At 46.3% G+C, this 19,611-nt stretch overlaps 1 protein-coding gene across 16 annotated transcripts in view; it reads right to left on the bottom strand.

The window, feature by feature from the left end:
• Positions 1–19,611, bottom strand: part of CLASP2 (cytoplasmic linker associated protein 2) — a 650,335-nt gene that overhangs the window by 24,312 nt on the left and 606,412 nt on the right. For all 16 annotated transcript variants that reach the window (XM_033930348.1, XM_033930349.1, XM_033930352.1 and 13 more), the window contains 2 exons: positions 14,155–14,348; positions 223–351 (listed from right to left, as the gene is read on the bottom strand). In XM_033930348.1, the coding sequence (XP_033786239.1) occupies positions 223–351; positions 14,155–14,348 (323 nt within the window). The remainder of the gene's footprint in view (positions 1–222; positions 352–14,154; positions 14,349–19,611) is intronic.

Genomic DNA, 19,611 nt, shown 5'->3' with positions numbered 1-19,611 from the left:
ATACGGAGGGAGAAGTGTACTTTCTTTTCTTAATCATAACCTAGCAATTCTGCCCACATACCCAATGCTAAGAATCACTGTTCATTTGCTTAAATATTTAATTGAATAATCTATTTTCTTGTAAGATGACCCAACATATAATAAACCACAGAACACATTATAAAGGGGATTTTTTTCTCCCAAAACATTTAAGCAATGCAAATTCAAAACTTGTCTACTGACCTCCTTATGAGGATCTTTATGAGCTTCTAATGTCTTCATTATAGTTAGCTCTGCATAATTCTTAAATCTTGCAGGTTGGTTCTTCAGAATTTCTCTTAAAACTCTCAATGCCAAAGCTCTTATAGCATGCTAATAATAAAAAAATATTTATTAAGTTATATTTTTAATATTACACATCAAAAGAGAAAAAAACTTTAAGTGCACATTCAGAATACAGATTAACAAAGCAAGACTTCTGATTTTTAACCTCTTCTATTGGGAGTCTATGAAATTAGATCTTTGGAAGATGGTGTGATATGTATATATGCATGTGTGTACAATTAATTCCAATTCATATCAGCTATGTTTTACATATTTATTGGTTTTCTCTCTCTCCTATGGCTCAGAAAAGTAGAAATCTGACAACATCATGAGCAGAGAGATTAAAGTTGAGATTACATAATTGATTTTCAAAGTGTAGTTAAGAGTTTTTCAAATCTCAAAAGACTCCAAGACAACACTGTTCACTACTTTGTGTAAGTAGCTACCAAAATCAAGACTAAAATTTCCTCAGAAAATCAGTGAAGTGAGGAAGCATTCTTCCTAAAATAAAGACACTAATATGTCCAATCCATTTTCTCTCATCAATCCCCTATTTCCGCACAGCTAACCAGGCCAAGTTAGAATTACAATTTAAGTAATCCTTCTTGCCCAGTTAGCTATGCAGGCACAAATACTGAATATCATCATAAGAAAAAAATAAACAATAACATGGCTACAAGAAAGCATCCCAAGTACAACCAAGTACAGAACAATATACAATTGTTAATTATGATAGAAGTTATAACTGAATACTATTTTACAGAACTTACCTTTAGACATATAATCAAAAGCTCAGCCAATAAGAAATTAACCACTAACAAAAGTGGAATATGAACCAAAATGACGCTAGCCAATTTGAATATTGCAAAATTAGCCACTATTAACAAAACTTTGCTTTTAACACCAGAAAGCACAGTTACTTACCGTAACAGGTGTTATCCAGGGACAGCAGGCAGATATTCTTGACTGATGGGTGACGGCACCGACGGAGCCCCGGTACGGACAATTTTAGAGTGATTGCACTCTAAGAACTTGGAAAGTTCTGGTAGGCCGCACCGCGCACGCGCGAGTGCCTTCCCGCCCGACAGAGGCGCGCGGTCCCCAGTTATGATAAGCCAGCTAAGAAGCCAACCCGGGGAGGTGGGAGGGACGCAAGAATATCTGCCTGCTGTCCCTGGATAACACCTGTTACGGTAAGTAACTGTGCTTTATCCCAGGACAAGCAGGCAGCATATTCTTGACTGATGAGTGACCTCCAAGCTAATAAAAAGAGGGATGGAGGGAAGGTTGGCCATTAGGAAAACAAATTTTGCAAAACAGATTGGCCGAAGTGTCCATCCCGTCTGGAAAAAACATCCAGACAATAATGAGATGTAAAAGTATGAACTGAGGACCAAGTAGCAGCCTTGCAGATTTCCTCAATAGGAGTAGAACGGAGGAAAGCTACAGATGCTGCCATGGCTCGGACTCTATGGGCAGTGACAGAACCTTCCAGTGTCAGTCCGGTCTGAGCATAACAGAAAGAAATACACGCTGCTAGCCAATTAGACAACGTACGCTTAGAAACAGGACGTCCCAATTTATTTGGATCAAATGACAGGAAGAGCTGGGGAGCTGATCTGTGGGGCTTAGTACGCTCTAAATAGTAAGCTAGAGCCCTTTTACAGTCCAAAGTATGTAGAGCCTGTTCTCCAGAATGCGAGTGAGGTTTCGGAAAGAAGACAGGCAGAACAATGGATTGGTTGAGATGAAAATCAGAGACAACCTTAGGGAGAAACTTTGGATGTGTACGCAGAACCACCTTGTCATGATGAAAGATTGTAAAAGGTGGATCCGCAACTAGTGCATGTAGCTCACTGACCCTCCTGGCAGAGGTAAGAGCAATAAGGAAAAGTACCTTCCAAGTGAGGAACTTGAAAGAAGTAGTAGCTAAGGGTTCAAATGGAGGCTTCATTAAAGCGGATAGAACTACATTGAGATCCCAGATAACAGGAGGGGCTTTAAGAGGTGGTTTCACATTAAAAAGACCCCGCATAAACCTGGACACCAAGGGATGAGCTGAGAGGAGTCTTCCATGGACTGGCTCATGAAAAGCCGCAATAGCACTGAGGTGGACTCTGATTGAAGTGGATTTGAGACCAGAGTCTGACAACGAAAGAAGATAGTCCAACAAGGTCTCCACTACAAGGGAAGTGGGATCATGGTGATGAAGAAGACACCAGGAAGAAAAACGTGTCCACTTTTGATGGTAACATTGTAGAGTGGCCGGCTTTCTGGAGGCATTCAGAATTGAACGAACAGGCTGAGATAAAAGGGGATCACTCGAAGTCAGCCCGAGAGATACCAAGCTGTCAGGTGCAGAGACTGGAGGTTGGGATGCAGAAGGGTTTCCTGATGCTGTGTAAGCAGAGAAGGATACAGTGGCAGAAGAAAAGGTTCTCTGGAACTGAGTTGAAGTAGAAGGGAGAACCAATGTTGCCTGGGCCACCTCGGAGCTATCAGAATCATGGTGGCTCATTCCCTCTTGAGCTTGAATAAGGTCCTCAACATGAGAGGGAGAGGAGGGAAAGCATACAGGAACAGATTTGACCAATCTAGGAGAAACGCATCCGCTGCCAGACGGTGAGGCGAGTAGAGTCTGGAGCAGAAAAGGGGCAGCTGGTGATTGTGAGGAGCTGCAAAGAGGTCTATCTGAGGAGTGCCCCATTGAGCGAAGATGGACTGAAGAGTTACAGGATCGAGTGTCCACTCGTGAGGTTGGAGAATTCTGCTGAGTTTGTCTGCTAAGGAATTCTCTTCTCCCTGAATGTAAATCGCTTTCAGGAATAGATGATGATTTATGGCCCAAGTCCAGATTTTCTGGGTTTCCTGGCACAAGAGGCGAGAACCCGTTCCGCCCTGTTTGTTGATGTAGTACATCGCCACCTGATTGTCTGTGCACAGGAGCAGAACTTGAGGGAAGAGAAGATGTTGGAAAGCCTTGAGGGCATAAAACATTGCTCTGAGTTCCAGGAAATTGATGTGGTGCTTCTTTTCCTGGGCTGTCCACAGACCTTGAGTTTGGAACTCGTTCAAATGAGCTCCCCAAGCATACGGGGAGGCATCGGTTGTGATGACTAGTTGATGAGGAGGTAGATGGAATAGAAGACCTCTGGATAGATTTGAGGATACCAACCACCATTGTAGAGACTGACGAAGAGATGATGTCACAGATATGTGACGTGAGCAAGGATCCGTCGCTTGGGACCACTGGGTAGCAAGGGTCTATTGAGGTGTGCGCAGGTGAAGACGTGCCAGAGGAGTGACATGCACTGTTGAAGCCATGTGTCCCAATAGTATCATCATTTGTTTGGCAGAGATGGAACTTTGAAGAAGAACCTGTTGACACAAAACCTGAAGAGTGTGGAGCCGGTTGGACGGCAGGAATGCTCTCATGAGGATCGTGTCCAGCACTGCTCCAATGAATTGAAGTCTCTGAGTGGGGATGAGATGAGATTTGGGAAAATTGACCTCGAACCCCAGAATCTGTAAGAACAAGATGGTTTGATTGGTGGCCAGTAGCACTGTTTGAGGAGAGTTGGCCTTTATCAACCAATCGTCCAGGTAAGGAAAAACTTGTAGATGATGTGAACGAAGGAAAGCAGCTACCACAATCAGACATTTGGTGAACACTCTTGGAGATGAAGCAAGTCCGAAGGGGAGAACTTTGTATTGGTAATGACAGTGATTGATCATGAAGCGGAGATACTGTCTGGAGGCTAGATGGATGGGAATATTAGTGTAAGCCTCCTTGAGGTCGAGGGAGCATAGCCATTCGCCCTGATTGAGAAGAGGATAAAGAGTTGCTAAAGAAAGCATCTTGAATTTTTCCTTGACCAAGCATTTGTTGAGATCTCGAAGATCTAAGATGGGCCTGAGATCTCCTGTTTTCTTTGGAACTAGAAAGTAACGGGAGTAAAATCCCTGACCTTTCTGGTCTAGAGGAACTTCTTCTATAGCGTTTAGAAGAAGAAGAGATTGAACCTCTTGTATCAGGAGAGAGGATTGATGAGTGTTCAAAGCAGACTCTTTTGGTAGACTTTGAGCGGGATAAGTCTGGAAGTTGAGAGAGTAGCCATGGCGGATGATGTTTAGGACCCATTGGTCGGATGTAATGATCTCCCACCGACTGAGAAAATGGGTCAGGCGCCCTCCTATAGGTTGGGGAAGATGGGTAGATGGTATGATATTGGCTATGCTCAGGAGAAACACGTCAAAAGGGTTGAAAAGCGGATTTTTTGCGATCAGGCAGATATTTCTCAAAGGTAGAAACTGTTTGGATTAAATGTTTCAAATAAAATGAGAAGTGAAACGCATAATTTCCTGATCTGTTTGCCAGCATGGCATTTTGATATAGCCGCTTGCCAAATTTGTCCATTGATTTCCCTTCTCTGCCAGGAGGGACTGAGGCATACACATTAGCTCCCGCTGATTTCTTTAAAGTGGTCTCCACCAAAAGAGACTCATGCGGGAGTTGGGGTTTATCAAACCCAGGTATAGGTATCACCCTGTATAAGGAGTCCAGTTTTCTAGGGGCTCCAGGGACAGTCAGGGGAGTTTCAAGGTTTTTATAAAACGTTTCTCTCAATATATCATGGAGAGGAAGTTTAAGAAATTCCCTTGGAGGCTGGTCAAAATCCAATGCATCAAGAAATGCCTTAGATTTCTTTGACTCAGCCTCCAAGGGAATAGACAAGGATTCACACATTTCCTTTAGAAAAGAAGGAAAAGATGCGGAATCTGGATGAGAAGAGGGATTGGTAACAAGGTGTTCCTCCTAATCAGAAGAGCATTCACCTTCGGAAAGAAAGGGCTCTTCCGAATCACCCCACAAATCAGGATCCCTAACCTGAGAGCCATGGTGTCGAGACTCTGGTGTGGAAGGTTCCTGGTGTCGGGTTTTATGTGTGGACTTGCCCGACCTCATGGATACGGTACCAGGCGATGTAACCTGTTGTGCTGGTACCGAGGTTTGAACCGCCTGGTGGTGAGATTTTGGCTCTGGAGCTAAAACCGGCATCGAGGTCGATGAGGTGGTAAGACCCGGTACCGATAAAGTGGATGCCGATAAAAGAGGGCGTTCCACTATCGGCACCGGTGGCTCCGACCGTACCGGAACTGGAAGGTTCTGGGGCAAAAAGGCAGGTAGTAGCTGTTGGAGTTGTTCTCTCAGCTGTACCTGCAGAACAGCGGCAATGCGCTCGTCCAGTGAAGGCACCGGTACCGCCTTTTTCTTTTGCGGTACCTTGGGTGCCGCTCGACACTCCGATGAAGAACCCGATGTCGAGGGGCTAACTTCAATCGGAGCGGAGCGCTTCCGTGGGCGCCTCGAGGTCGGCAGGATTGGACTCACTGCAGTAGAGACCGGAGGACGCTCCAGCGGGGAAGGCTTCTTAGCCGGCTTACCTGCTGGTTGCGACGCCGGCGCGGTATCGCGCGGTGTCGATGAAGTCGGTGCCGATTGAGATGCAATTGATGTTGGTGCCGGTACATTGGAATCGGACATCTCGGCACCGAATAGCAACCGCTGTTGGATTTGGCGGTTCTTAAGTGTTCGTTTTTTCAAAGTTGCACAGCGGGTGCAAGTGGACGCTTGATGGTCGAGACCAAGACACTGCAGACACCAGTTATGTGGGTCTGTCAGTGAGATTGGCCTAGCGCACCGCTGGCACTTTTTAAACCCGGGCTGAGGGGGCATGAAAGTAAAGACAGCCTCTGCCAAATCGAAAGCCGAGGCTTCGATTGTGGCAACAGGCCCCGCCGGGGCGAAACGAAAAAAGAAAGAAAAAAACAACTAAGTTTTTTTTTTTTTTTTTTAAAAAGGAAAATAATAAAGAAATAAAGAAACCTTTATTAAAACAAAGGTTTACGCGAGCGGGAAGATCGAAAAAATATTTCTTCAACAGCCGTTGAGGAAACGCGTCTTCTTAGCTCCGCGGAAACTAAGAAACTGGGGACCGCGCGCCTCTGTCGGGCGGGAAGGCACTCGCGCGTGCGCGGTGCGGCCTACCAGAACTTTCCAAGTTCTTAGAGTGCAATCACTCTAAAATTGTCCGTACCGGGGCTCCGTCGGTGCCGTCACCCATCAGTCAAGAATATGCTGCCTGCTTGTCCTGGGATAACAATTGAATGGAGTTTCTATACAATAGTAATAAAGGCACTTCCAATTTAGTTTAATTAAAATATTATTGTAACTATGGCAGGTCTGTTTCCTGTTTCAGGTATAAAGGTCTTTAGTTTTCTTTTGATAACTTGGCCAAATCGTTCATATAAAGCACAGTTACTTACCATAACAGGTGTTATCCAGGGACAGCAGGCAGATATTTTTAGCCGATGGGTGACGGCACCGACGGAGCCCCGGTACGGACAATTTTAGAGTGATTACACTCTAAGAACTTAGAAAGTTCTAGTTAGGCCGCACCGCGCATGCCCGAGTGCCTTCCTGCCCGACGGAGGCGCGCGGTCCCCAGTTAGGATAAGCCAGCTAAGAAGCCAACCTGGGGAGGTGGGAGGGACGTAAGAATATCTGCCTGCTGTCCCTGGATAACATCTGTTACGGTTACGGTAAGTAACTATGCTTTATCCCAGGACAAGCAGGCAGCATATAATTAACTGATGGGTGACCTCCAAGCTAACAAAAAGAGGGATGGAGGGAAGGTTGGCCATTAGGAAAATAAATTTTGTAAAACAGATTGGCCGAAGTGTCCATCCCGTCTGGAGAATGCATCCAGACAATAATGAGATGTGAAAGTATGAACTGAGGGCCAAGTAGCAGCCTTGCAGATTTCCTCAATAGGAGTTGATCTGAGGAAAGCTACAGATGCTGCCATAGCTCTAACCTTATGGGCTGTGACAGAACCTTCCAGTGTCAGTCCGGTCTGAGCATAACAGAACGAGATGCAAGCAGCAAGCCAATTGGATAACGTATGTTTAGAAACAGGATGTCCCAACTTATTTGGATCAAAGGACAGAAAAAGTTGGGAGGACGATCTGTGAGGCTTAGTGCGTTCTAAATAGTAAGCCAAAGCACGCTTACAGTCCAAAGTATGCAAAGCCTGTTCTCCCGGATGAGAATGAGGTTTCAGGAAGAATACAGGCAGGACAATAGACTGGTTAAGATGAAATTCAGATACAACCTTAGGGAGAAACTTTGGATATGTACGCAGAACATGGTGAAAGACTGTGAAAGGTGGATCGGCAACTAGTGCATGCAACTCACTGACCCTCCTGGCAAAGGTGAGAGCAATAAGGAAGACCTCTTTCCAAGTGAGAAATTTGAAATGAGCTGTGGCCAATGGTTCAAAAGGAGGCTTCATTAAGGCGGAAAGAACCACATTAAGATCCCAGACCACAGGAGGGGGCTTGAGAGGTTGTTTCACATTGAAAAGTCCCCGCATGAATCTGGAAACCAAAGGATGAGCAGTAAGAGGTTTTCCATAAACTGGCTCATGAAAAGCAGTAATGGCACTGAGGTGGACTCTGATAGAAGTAGATTTGAGACCAGAGTTAGACAAAGAAAGGAGATAATCCAACACCAGTTCTACTGCTAGTGAAGTTGGATCATGATGATGCAGAAGGCACCAGGAAGAAAACCGGGTCCACTTTTGTTGATAGCATTGAAGAGTGGCCGGCTTCCTGGAAGCATCAAGAATAGAACGGACAGGCTGAGAAAGAAGTGAATGAACCGAGGTTAGCCCGAGAGATACCAAGCTGTCAGGTGCAGAGACTGTAGGTTGGGATGTAGGAGGGACTGCTGATGCCGAGTAAGCAGAGAAGGAAACAGTGGAAGAAGTATGGGCTCTCTGGAACTGAGTTGAAGTAGAAGGGAGAACCAATGCTGTCTGGGCCACCGTGGAGCGATGAGAATCATGGTGGCTTGTTCCCTCCGGAGCTTGAACAAGGTCCGCAACATGAGAGGCAGAGGAGGAAATGCATAAAGGAATAGATTGGTCCAATCCTAGAGAAATGCATCTGATGCCAGACGGTGAGGGGAGTAGAGTCTGGAGCAAAATTGGGGCAGTTGATGATTGTGAGGAGCTGCAAAAAGGTCCACCTGAGGAGTGCCCCACTGATCAAAAACGGACTGGAGAGTTATGGGATCGAGAGTCCATTCGTGGGGTTGGAGAATTCTGCTGAGATTGTCTGCTAAGGAATTCTGCTCTCCCTGGATGTAGACAGCTTTCAGGAATAAATGGCGAGCTGTCGCCCAAGACCAAATCTTTTGGGCCTCCTGACACAACAGGCGAGAGCCCGTCCCACCCTGTTTGCTGATGTAATACATTGCTACTTGATTGTCGGTGCAAAGGAGTAAAACTTGAGGAAAGAGGAGATGCTGAAAAGCCTTGAGGGCCTAAAACATCGCTCTGAGTTCCAGGAAATTGATGTGATGTTTCTTTTCCTGGGCAGTTTAAAGACCTTGGGTTTGGAAATTGTTCAAGTGAGCTCCCCAGGCATATGGGAATGCGTCTGTGGTGATGACTAGATGATGATGAGGTAGATGGAACAGAAGGCCTCTAGAGAGATTGGAAGATTTTAACCACCATTGCAGAGACTGTTGAAGAGACGATGTCACAGATATGTGTCGCGAACAAGGATCCGTCGCCTGGGACTGGGTAGCCAAGGTCCATTGAGGAGTGCGCAGGTGAAGACGTGCGAAGGGGGTGACATGAACCGTCGAGGCCATGTGACCTAAGAGTATCATCATTTGTTTTGCAGAGATGGACAGCTGTGAGAGCACCTGCTGACAGAGATGAAGAAGAGTCTGAAGGCGATTGGATGGGAGAAAAGCCCTCATGAGAACAGTGTCCAAGAGCGCTACGATGAACTGAAGCTGCTGAGTGGGGATGAGATGTGACTTGGGCAGATTGATTTCGAAACCCAGCAGTTGGAGAAATAGGATGCTTTGGTTGGTGGCATGAAGCACTTCCTGAGATGAAGGAGCCTTGATTAACCAGTCGTCCAGGTAAGGGAAGACTTGAAGATGGTGAGAGCGTAGAAAAGCGGCCACCACAATGAGACACTTTGTGAATACCCTGGGAGAGGAGGCAAGACCGAAGGGTAACACTTTGTACTGGTAATGACAGCGATTGATCATGAAGCGGAGATACTGTCTGGAGGCCAGATTGACCGGGATGTGAGTGTAGGCCTCCTTGAGATCGAGGGAGCATAGCCAGTCGCCCTGAATGAGATGAGGATAAAGTGTGGCCAGAGAAAGCATTTTGAACTTTTCCTTGACCAAGCATTTGTTGAGATCTCGGAGATCTAGAATGGGTCTGAGGTCTCTGTTTTTTTGGGGGACCAGAAAATAGCGGGAGTAAAATCCCTGCCCCTTCTGGTCTAGAGGAACTTCCTCTATGGCGTTCAGAAGAAGGGATTGGACCTCCTGAAGGAGTAGGGAGGACTGAGGCGTGTTCAAAGCAGACTCTTTTGGAGGACTTGGGGTGGGAAGAGTCTGAAAATTGAGAGAATAGCCGTGGCGAATGATGTTTAGAACCCACTGATCTGAGGTGATGATCTCCCAACGGCTTAGAAAAATGGATAGACGACCTCCGATTGGTTGGGGCAGAAGAGAAGACGGAGGTAGACTGGCTATGTCCTGAAGAAGAAAGTCAAAAGAGTTGAGTGGGTTTAGGTGGTACAGGTTGTTTCACCACCTGCTGTTGTTGAGCCCTAGGTTGCTGGCGTTGTGGTTGACGTTGATGCCTAGGTTGTTGCTGAGCCGGAGGAAGAGGCCGAGCAGAGTAGCGACGTTGATAGGAGGACTGCTGGCGAAAAGAACGAGAAGGTGGAGGCTTCTTCTTGTTTTTTTAAGAGTGTATCCCAGCAAGTTTCATGGGCGGATAGCTTTTGAGTGGTAGAATCTAAAGAGTCCCCAAACAACTCGTCTCCCAAGCATGGAGCGTTGGCAAGGCGGTCCTGGTGGTTGAACATAAAGTTCAGAGACTCTAAGCCAAGCCAGACGTCTCATTGCAACCGCCATGGCCGTGGCCCTAGAAATGAGCTCGAAGGTGTCGTATATCGAACGCATTTCTCAAAGTATTTCTCAAACGAGGAAAGCTGTTGGATAAGATGCTTCAGGTAAAATGAAAAATGAAAGGCATAATTACCTGAGCGGTTAGCCAGCATGGCGTTTTGTTAGAGACGCTTGCCAAACTTATCCATGGCTTTACCCTCTCTGCCAGGAGGGACAGATGCATAGACACTAGCGCCAGTAGACTTTTTCAATGATTCGTGTGGAAGTTGAGGCTTGTCAAAGCCCGGAATGGGAATAACCTTATATAAAATGTCCAACTTCCGAGGAGCACCGGGGATGGTTAAAGGTGTCTCAAGGTTCTTATAGAAAGTCTCCCGTAATATATCATGCAGGGGTAGTTTCCTTCGGAGGCTGATCAAAGTCCAAAGCTTCAAGAAAAGCTTTAGACTTTTTAGATTCAGCCTCCAAAGGAATAGAGAGAGACTCATACATTTCCTTTAAGAAAGATGTAAAGAAGGATGAATCAGGCTTGGCAGAAGGATCTCGGCCAGCAGGGTCTTCCTCAGGGGAGGATGCCTCTTCCCCGGACAACAGAGGTTCTTCTGAATCATCCCAAAGATCTGGATCCCTGACTTGGGAAGCACGACCCCGGGATTGAAGACTCAGTATATCTGGTTTTGCGCACCGACTTCCCGGAGCGCAGAGAAGCGGTACCCGGGGAAGTAAGAGGTTGACGGTGCCGAGAAGGATCAGACAGCGATGCGGGGGTCAGTTGTTTGGACCGCACGATGGAGGCTTCTTGGTTCGGCAGACAATACCAGCATGGATGTCGAAGAAGTAGAATAAACCGGTACCGATAGAGCCGAAGCTGACAATAAGGGCTGCTCCACGGCCGGTACCGGAGGCTCAGACCGGACCGGAACTGGAAGGCTCGGTGCCAACAGAGCAGGAAGGAGCTGTTGTAACTGCTCTTTAAGTTGGACCTGAAGGACAGCCGCAATACGGTCATCCAAGGAAGGCACCGGTACCGCTTTCTTTTTCTGCAGTACCTGTGGTGCCGCTCGATGCCCAGAGGATGAGGAGGCCGAGGAGGATGCACTCACCTCTATATTGGCAGAGCGTTTATGAGGGCGCCTCGCGTTGAAAAACGCATCTTCTTAGCTCCGCGGAAACTAAGAAACTGGGGACCGCGCGCCTCCGTCGGGCGGGAAGGCACTCGCGCATGCGCGGTGCGGCCTAACTAGAACTTTCTAAGTTCTTAGAGTGCAATCACTCTAAAATTGTCCGTACCAGGGCTCCGTCGGTGCCGTCACCCATCAGTTAAGAATATGCTGCCTGCTTGTCCTGGGATAAACTGTGTATTTATAAGTAGCACAGCCCACGCCAAAAACTGATTTTCATACACTGATTTCAACCTTGGGGGTCAGGTTGTCAGACAAGTCTACATTCCAGGGCACTATTACCCTAGGACTTGGCAGATTCCTCAGTCCATATGCCAACAAGCCCCAATATTAAAAGTAACATGCCTTTTGGAGCCAACCATTCCTGGGCCAGAAATTCAACAACAGTGTTCAATTCAGTTCAGAGGGAAGACTCTTCCCCCAGAGACTGCAATACCTACAGTATATTAAAAACTCATTTACTCGAAAAGCCACCCCCCCAAAGAAATGTCCAAAGAATTTAAGACTTCTATCTCCTCAAGACCTCAGACTGGGAAAAAAAAGGAACTGACAGCCAGTCAAAGATTACCACTGAGTTGTGCCAGGGAGACAACTAAATCTGAGAAGGATGTATTTTCAGATCACCCTCCAAACACAAAGAGCATGAGCCAGAAGATGACTGTCTTCACATGCCCTACAAGACATTAAGGAAGGTGAGAATAAACAACATATATAACTTTCTTCCTGCATCTCTTTCAGAGACAGTTAGGAGACTGAAGGTTCCAGACCCATCCAGCTCTGTACCCACAGCAACATTACAGCCCAGTAATGGATAAGTATGTGGAAATCAGTCTTTGGGATCTCTTTCCTTGCAAAAGGTGGCGTTGACAGTTAAGTTTCTTCACTGGACTTAAAGATGCCAGTTTTCTTTTCTTTGAATGAGAATGGTTTCTAGAAGGGCCATTACCCTTTTGTTTGTAGGGATGCAGGGGGAGGGGCACATATATACTGTATATGTGGAAGGTATGCAGGATTGTAATGCGATTCTGCATTTGGGTGTAGGGGGGAGATATCCCAAATGCTAAGGTACCACTTAATAATTTTTTTTTGATGGTATATAAATACCTAAAATAAATTTCTAACTCAGCTCCTTTGGGACTTCCTGGTTGGTGGGAGGGCTCAGACATAACCTTAACTGACTGATGACTGGTAATCCAGTAACTTCTTGCTGTGTGATCTATTGTAGATTAGACTCATTCCTCTCATGGAATGCCTTTGCCAATGCAGTTAAATGACAGACAGCAAAAGTGAAGAACATTTGACTCCTTATCTAAAGTTCTTTTTTTAATATTTCATAATTTGAAGCACCTTAATGGAACGTTATAGGTTGTAATGTTTGCTTTATGACCAGTTCCTACACAGCATCCTATGCCCCTTAGGCAAATGACGAAAAGCTTCTGGCAAATCCAAAATAAAATGGGATGGAGAGTAGCGCAAAGATCTTCCAATTAACTCAGACATATAAGTTATTATTCACTTCCAAATTGTTTGAACTTAAAATTAAAATTAGTTAAAGAATAAAATAAAATAAATAATAAAGATTTTTAGGGGTCCATGATAGATACCATCATCCAAGTATTACCAATTGACACCTGTTGGGTCATTGGTATGAATATCTGAGATCCTTTATTTCATTTTCTAAAAAAAATCATGGTATGCATTGTTTGTTAAGCTAGGTACTTTTGGCAGGACCTGAACCCTACCCACAGAAACTGTGAAAAACGAAGTTTAAATCAATCCACAAGCCACTCCCGAAGTTCCTATAGGAAATAATGGAGTTACTAACAGTCTCTGTAGTGCCTTTGCCTGTCAGCATTTTTAAAGCAGCTGAGTGGAGAAAAAAGATTTTCTGCTTTAGTAAACAGCTCCAAATGCACAGGAATGAAGATCTTCGGGCTGCCAACCAGCCAGACACCGACTGCAGACCTACGGATCCTCTGCCACGCGGCTGGGGGCGTGAAAGGCAGCCTGCGCTTTGAAATCTGGGTGGGTTTCTGTCCAGACACACTCAGCCTGTGCTAGAAACCTGTGACAGGGAATGGCAGCCTGCACTTTGTAATCTGGTTCGGTTTCTGTCCAGCACACTCAGCCTGTGCTAGAAACCTGTGACAGTCACCAGCCAGCAGACTTAGAACCCCGGATATTTAAAGAGGATGGCACACAACAGGCTGGCTCCACAGATCCACCAGAGTTTTTCTCTGAAGCTGCAGTCTGGCTTTTCAGGACTGCATCCTTTTCTCCGACAGGGGACCACCGGTGAGGGGTCTCAAGGTACTGAAGCCACAAAAAACAAACTTTAAGTGAAAAAATAGGAAACAGAAGGAGAAACAGCAAAAGACTTCTGATTGGACTGCTTGCAAAAATTGAAAACTAAGGTTGTTTGCTGACTCTCAGCCTAGGGGGTTGGAGCATGTATTCAGAGAAGATGTGGATTTCTGCAACATCTAGACTGCAGGTTGGGATTAAACACCTAGCATATGGAATGCTTAATCATCTGGATGTAAAGAGAAAAGCTTCTTATAAATAATTCTACATTGAAGCAGATCAAGCTTTGTGTGGAAACTTAAAAAGTCCTATCTGGCACCATATTTGAAAAGTTCATGCACAGAATGCTCTTACCTCCTTGTCTCCAAGAGTTTCCAACAGAAGAAGCAAAATTGTTTTAAAGTGTTCATCCCAGACAGCAAATGACTCTTCTTGTGTAAATTTCAGCAATTCACATAGTGCAGCTTTTCTTTCCTCCACCCTCTCATTGTGGTTAGACAATTCCTTTAGTAACTCTGAAACCAGCTCAGAATGATCCAGGGACAAAGCTACATATTAAAAAAAAATTAACAATACTACTTCAAATAACATTTCTTATGATGAAAAAGTATTTTATGAGCAAGTTATGTATGTAATCTTTGAACCTTTGCTTGAGAATAGTCCAAGCACAACTTGGAGATTACTGTCAGGGTTTTCTACTTTCAGTGGTAAAGAATATACCAACAGTATAAATATTTTTGCTAATTCATTATGTTCCTCTGATGTTAGATATGCCCTTGCTGAAAAACAAAGAAGCAGAGATGACCTAGTGATCAAGCTGGTAATTGAATTTATTAAAGTCTTACCCTTATACAGTAGTGGAACAGGAACCCAATAGGGGCCATGTTTGGGCAAAAATGCCTGCCAGGGGTTCCATAAGGATCAACAGATTACCGTATTTTCACTCATATACCGCGCACCCGTGTAAAACACGCACACGGGTATAGCGCGTGGGAAACTGTAATTTATGTAAACAAATTTTTATATACCACGCATGACGCCCCGACTATCCCGTCGCCGCCCGACTCTCCTTTCGCCCGCCCTGACTCTCCTCTGGCCACCCCGACTCTCCTTTCGCCCGCCCCGACTCTCCTCTCCCCTTTGAAGTCCTGTCCCCACCCTGAAAGCCTGATGCCCCCCCCCGACGTCCGATTCACCCCCCCGCAGGACCGCTCGCACGCACTCGCACCCCCACCCCGAAGGACCGCTCGCACCCCCACAGCCTCCTGACCCCCCCATCATGTAGAAGCTCCTGCGCTGCTTCCTCTTCCGGCGGTCCCGCCCTTTCTCTGACATCAGAGAAAGGGCGGGACCGCTGGAAGAGGAAGCAGCGCAGACGCAGGGCTCACAGAAAGGCCGGGACCGCCAAGAGGAAGCAGCAGGACAACGGTAGGAGCTTCTCCATGATGGGGGGGGGGGGGTCGGGAGGCTGTGGGGATGCGAGCGGTCCTTCGGTGTGGGGGTGCGGGTGCGTGCGAGCGGTCCTTCGGGGTGGGGGTGCAAGTGCGTGCGAGCGGTCCTTCGGGGTGGAGGTGCGAGCAGTCCTGCGGGGGGGTGAATCGGACGTCGGGGGGGGGGGGGAACTATGTTAAAAAAAAAAGTTGTAAAACGCGCAAGGTTATGCACGGTTTGTAAAAATCGTGTATAACGCACGCGTTATATGCGTGAAAATACGGTAGGTTCTTACCTTGGTTATTTGGGTTCTGTTAGGATACACAAGAGTTCATAGCGAGAGCCTTAGCGAGAGCGCCTTTGCGAAGAGCATTTGTGGAGAGACAAGGCACTACTATCAAGAACAAACTGAGTAAGTCAGAGGGGTAAAGAAGCGACAAGCACAAAAGGAAAGCACAGAAGGTAAGAAAGAGACAGACACAAAGGGCCAAGCCATTCACACAAGTATACCAAGGAGGCAGCAAGCAGGCAGAGGGAGAGAGGACACCAGCGGCTGGTAGAGAACGAGAGGACACCAGCAGCAGGTAAAGAGAGATACCAGCACAGAACACCAACACAGAGAGAGAGGACACCAGCACAGAGAGAGAGTCAGGGAAGACACCAGCAGCAGATAGGGAGAGAGAAAGGACACAGGGCAGACACAAGTAATCACAAGTCACAAGTAATCTCAACTGGTATTTTAAATTAGGAACAACAATGGAAGCAGAGAGAAGCCAGAAGATGAGATTTCCAGTGTTCTGCACAGACTGTCATATGTATGACTATCTCCCCTCGGGGAGACAGTCATATGTATGCAGTCGGTGTCAGGAGCTGAAAAGCTTGAAGAAGGAGGTCAAGCGACTAGAGGAGAGGATACAGGAGCTAGAAGGTTTTCACATCATGGAGAGACACATTGAGGAGGAAGTCAGGGAACTCGAGAGATTCATTGAAGAGGCATACAGGACGAAGGTGGAAGAGAACGAACTTCAGATGAAAGAAGAAGCTACACGGATACCAACATGCAAGGGAGAGCAAGAAGAAGATTACCTCAAAGATGACACCCACAGAGGACTACTGCAAGAGGGGGAGATTTTGGCTAGTCGAGGCCCAGAAGTGGAAAGAGCGAAGCACATTGAGGACATTGACCTGAGACCGAAGCGAAACCTGAAGAAGGGAAAGTCAGCGATCCTAGTGGGAGACTCAATCCTTAGGCATGTGGACAGCCACATAGCAGGAGGGAGAGAGGACCGACTGGTGACCTGCCTTCCAGGCGCAAGAACCAAGGACATCGCGGACAAAATTGAAATGATACTGGAAGGGGCGGAGACAAAAGAGACCGCTGTAGTGATCCACATCGGGACGAATGATGTCAGCAGGAGAGACTACAAAAGAAGCACGCTACTAGAACAGTTCAAGATTCTGGGAAGGAAGCTGAGGATGAGGGCCCAGAAGATAATGTTCTCAGAGATCCTACCAGTACCGAGGGCAGATGTGAAAAGGCAGGAGGAACTACAATCAATAAATGCGTGGATGAGAAGATGGTGCGAGGAAGAAGGATTCCACTTCGTGAGGAACTGGACGGCGTTTTGGGGCAAGAGCAAGCTCTACAGGAAAGATGGACTCCACCTGAGCGCAGCGGGAACTAAACTCCTAGCAAACAATGTCAAGAGAGGAATAGACCTGGCTTTAAACTAAGAAGAAGGGGAAAGCCGACAGTTGACCTAGGGTCGACGATTCGGAAGACGGTATCCTGTGAAGATACTGAGGGGAAAAATGGCTGGGAAGAAACAATGGATAAATTGCAGGAATCGACTAACCCAGAAGAGGTTACAATGTTTACAGCAAAAGAAAAGAAATTAAGGACCGAAGCACAGGGAAAGGAAAGGAGGACAACAAAATATCAAGATCTGAATTGCATATATGCTAATGCAAGGAGCCTAAGAAACAAAATGGGGGAACTAGAAGCCGTGGTCGATGCAGAAGACATCGACATCATTGGAATCTCTGAAACATGGTGGAATGAGGAAAGCAAATGGGATACAGCACTGCCGGGATACAAGCTCTATCGCCAGGACAGGGCAGGACAAAAAGGAGGTGGAATAGCCCTGTACATAAAAGAAAGCATACAATCCACAAGAATGGACACAGTAGAGACGACCAACAAGCTGGAATCTCTATGGGTTAAAATACCGGGAAGGAAAGGGCCTGAAATAAAGATGGGCCTATATTATCGCCCACCCGGGCAAACCGGAGATATCGATGAGGAAATGGAAGCCGAGATGAAGCGAGAATGCAAAAGTGGCAACACGGTTATTATGGGAGACTTCAACTACCCCGGGATAGACTGGAGGCTTGGAAGCTCGAAATGCGCTAGGGAGACAAAATTCCTGGAAGCCACACAAGATTGCTTCATGGAGCAGCTTGTTAGAGAACCGACGAGAGGAAATGCCACTCTGGATCTAATCCTAAATGGGTTAAGAGGACCTGCAAAGGACGTTGAAGTAGTGGGGACGTTGGGAAACAGCGATCATAATATGATCAAGTTCAAGGTTGAGGTAGGAGTATCAAAAGGCAAGAGATCCATAACGACAACCTTTAACTTCAAGAAAGGAAACTACGAAGCAATGAGGGAATTGGTAAGGAAGAAACTTAGGAACACTTCCAAAACATGGCTAACGGTAAATCATGCCTGGTCCTTCTTCAGGGACATGGTGAACGAGGTGCAAAATCTGTATATCCCCAGATTCAGGAAGGGGTGCAAAAAGAATCGAACAAAAGACCCAGCGTGGATAACCAAAACAATGAAGGAAGCGATAGGCAATAAGAAAAATTCATTCAAGAAATGGAAAAAGGACAAATCTGAGGGGAACTGGAAAGAGCACAAGAAGTATCAAAAAGAATGTCACCGTGAGGTTCGGAAAGCTAAAAGAGAGTATGAAGAAAGGCTAGCCAGGGAAGCAAAAAATTTCAAACCGTTCTTCAGATATGTTAAAGGGAAGCAGCCAGCTAGAGAGGAAGTGGGACCGCTAGACGACGGAGACAGGAAGAGAGTGGTGAAGGAGGAGAAGGTAGTGGCAGAAAGGCTTAACATGTTCTTCTCGTCTGTATTTACTAACGAAAACACGTCCAACATGCCGGAACCTGAGCAATTCTTCAACGGAAGTCAAGCAGAAAAATTAACATTCATAGAAGTGAGCATTGAGGACGTTCGCAGGCAGATAGAAAAACTAAAAACTGACAAATCCCCGGGTCCGGATGGCATACATCCAAGGGTTCTGAAGGAATTAAAGGAGAAGATAGCGGAACTACTGCAGCAAATTTGCAACTTATCCCTGAAAACAGGCGAGATCCCGGAGGATTGGAAGATAGCCAACGTTACGCCCATCTTTAAAAAGGGATCAAGAGGTGATCCGGGAAACTACAGGCCAGTGAGCCTGACTTCAGTTCCTGGGAAAATGGCAGAAGCACTGATAAAAGAAAGCATTGATCAACATTTTGAAAAGCACGAACTTCTGATAGCCAGCCAGCATGGTTTCTGCAAGGGATGATCGTGCCAAACAAACTTATTGCACTTCTTTGAAGGGATTAACAAACAGATGGACAAAGGAGACCCCATTGACATCATATATCTAGATTTCCAAAAAGCCTTTGACAAGGTGCCCCATGAACGCCTACTCCGGAAACTAAAGAACCATGGGGTGGAAGGAGACGTACATAGATGGATCAGAAACTGGTTGGAGGGTAGAAAACAAAGGGTAGGAGTGAAGGGCTACTACTCCGACTGGAGGAGGGTCACGAGTGGTGTCCCGCAGGGTTTGGTGCTCGGGCCGCTACTATTTAATATCTTCATAAATGATCTAGAAACAGGGACGAAGTGCGAGATAATAAAATTTGCGGACGACACTAAACTATTTAATGGAGCTCGGACTACAGAGGAATGTGAAGAATTGCAAAGGGACTTGAACAAACTAGAAGACTGGGCGACGAGATGGCAGATGAAGTTCAACGTTGAGAAATGTAAGGTATTACATGTGGGGAGCAGAAACTCGAGGTACAACTATACAATGGGAGGGATATTATTGAATAAGAGTACCCAGGAAAGGGACTTGGGGGTATTGGTGGACATGACAATGAAGCCGACGGCACAGTGTGCAGCGGCCGCTAAGAGAGCGAATAGAATGCTTGGTATAATCAAAAAGGGTATTACAGCCAGAACGAAAGAGGTTATCCTGCCGTTGTATCGGGCAATGGTGCGCCCGCATTTGGAGTACTGCGTCCAATATTGGTCGCCGTACCTTAAGAAGGATATGGCGTTAGTCGAGAGGGTTCAGAGGAGAGCGA

Source organism: Geotrypetes seraphini, chromosome 2 (genome assembly GCF_902459505.1).
Source record: "Geotrypetes seraphini chromosome 2, aGeoSer1.1, whole genome shotgun sequence".
In the NCBI taxonomy this organism is placed as follows: Eukaryota; Metazoa; Chordata; class Amphibia; order Gymnophiona; family Dermophiidae; genus Geotrypetes; species Geotrypetes seraphini.
The sequence above is the reverse complement of the archived record's forward strand: the minus strand, read 5'-3'. Positions and strand labels throughout refer to the sequence as shown.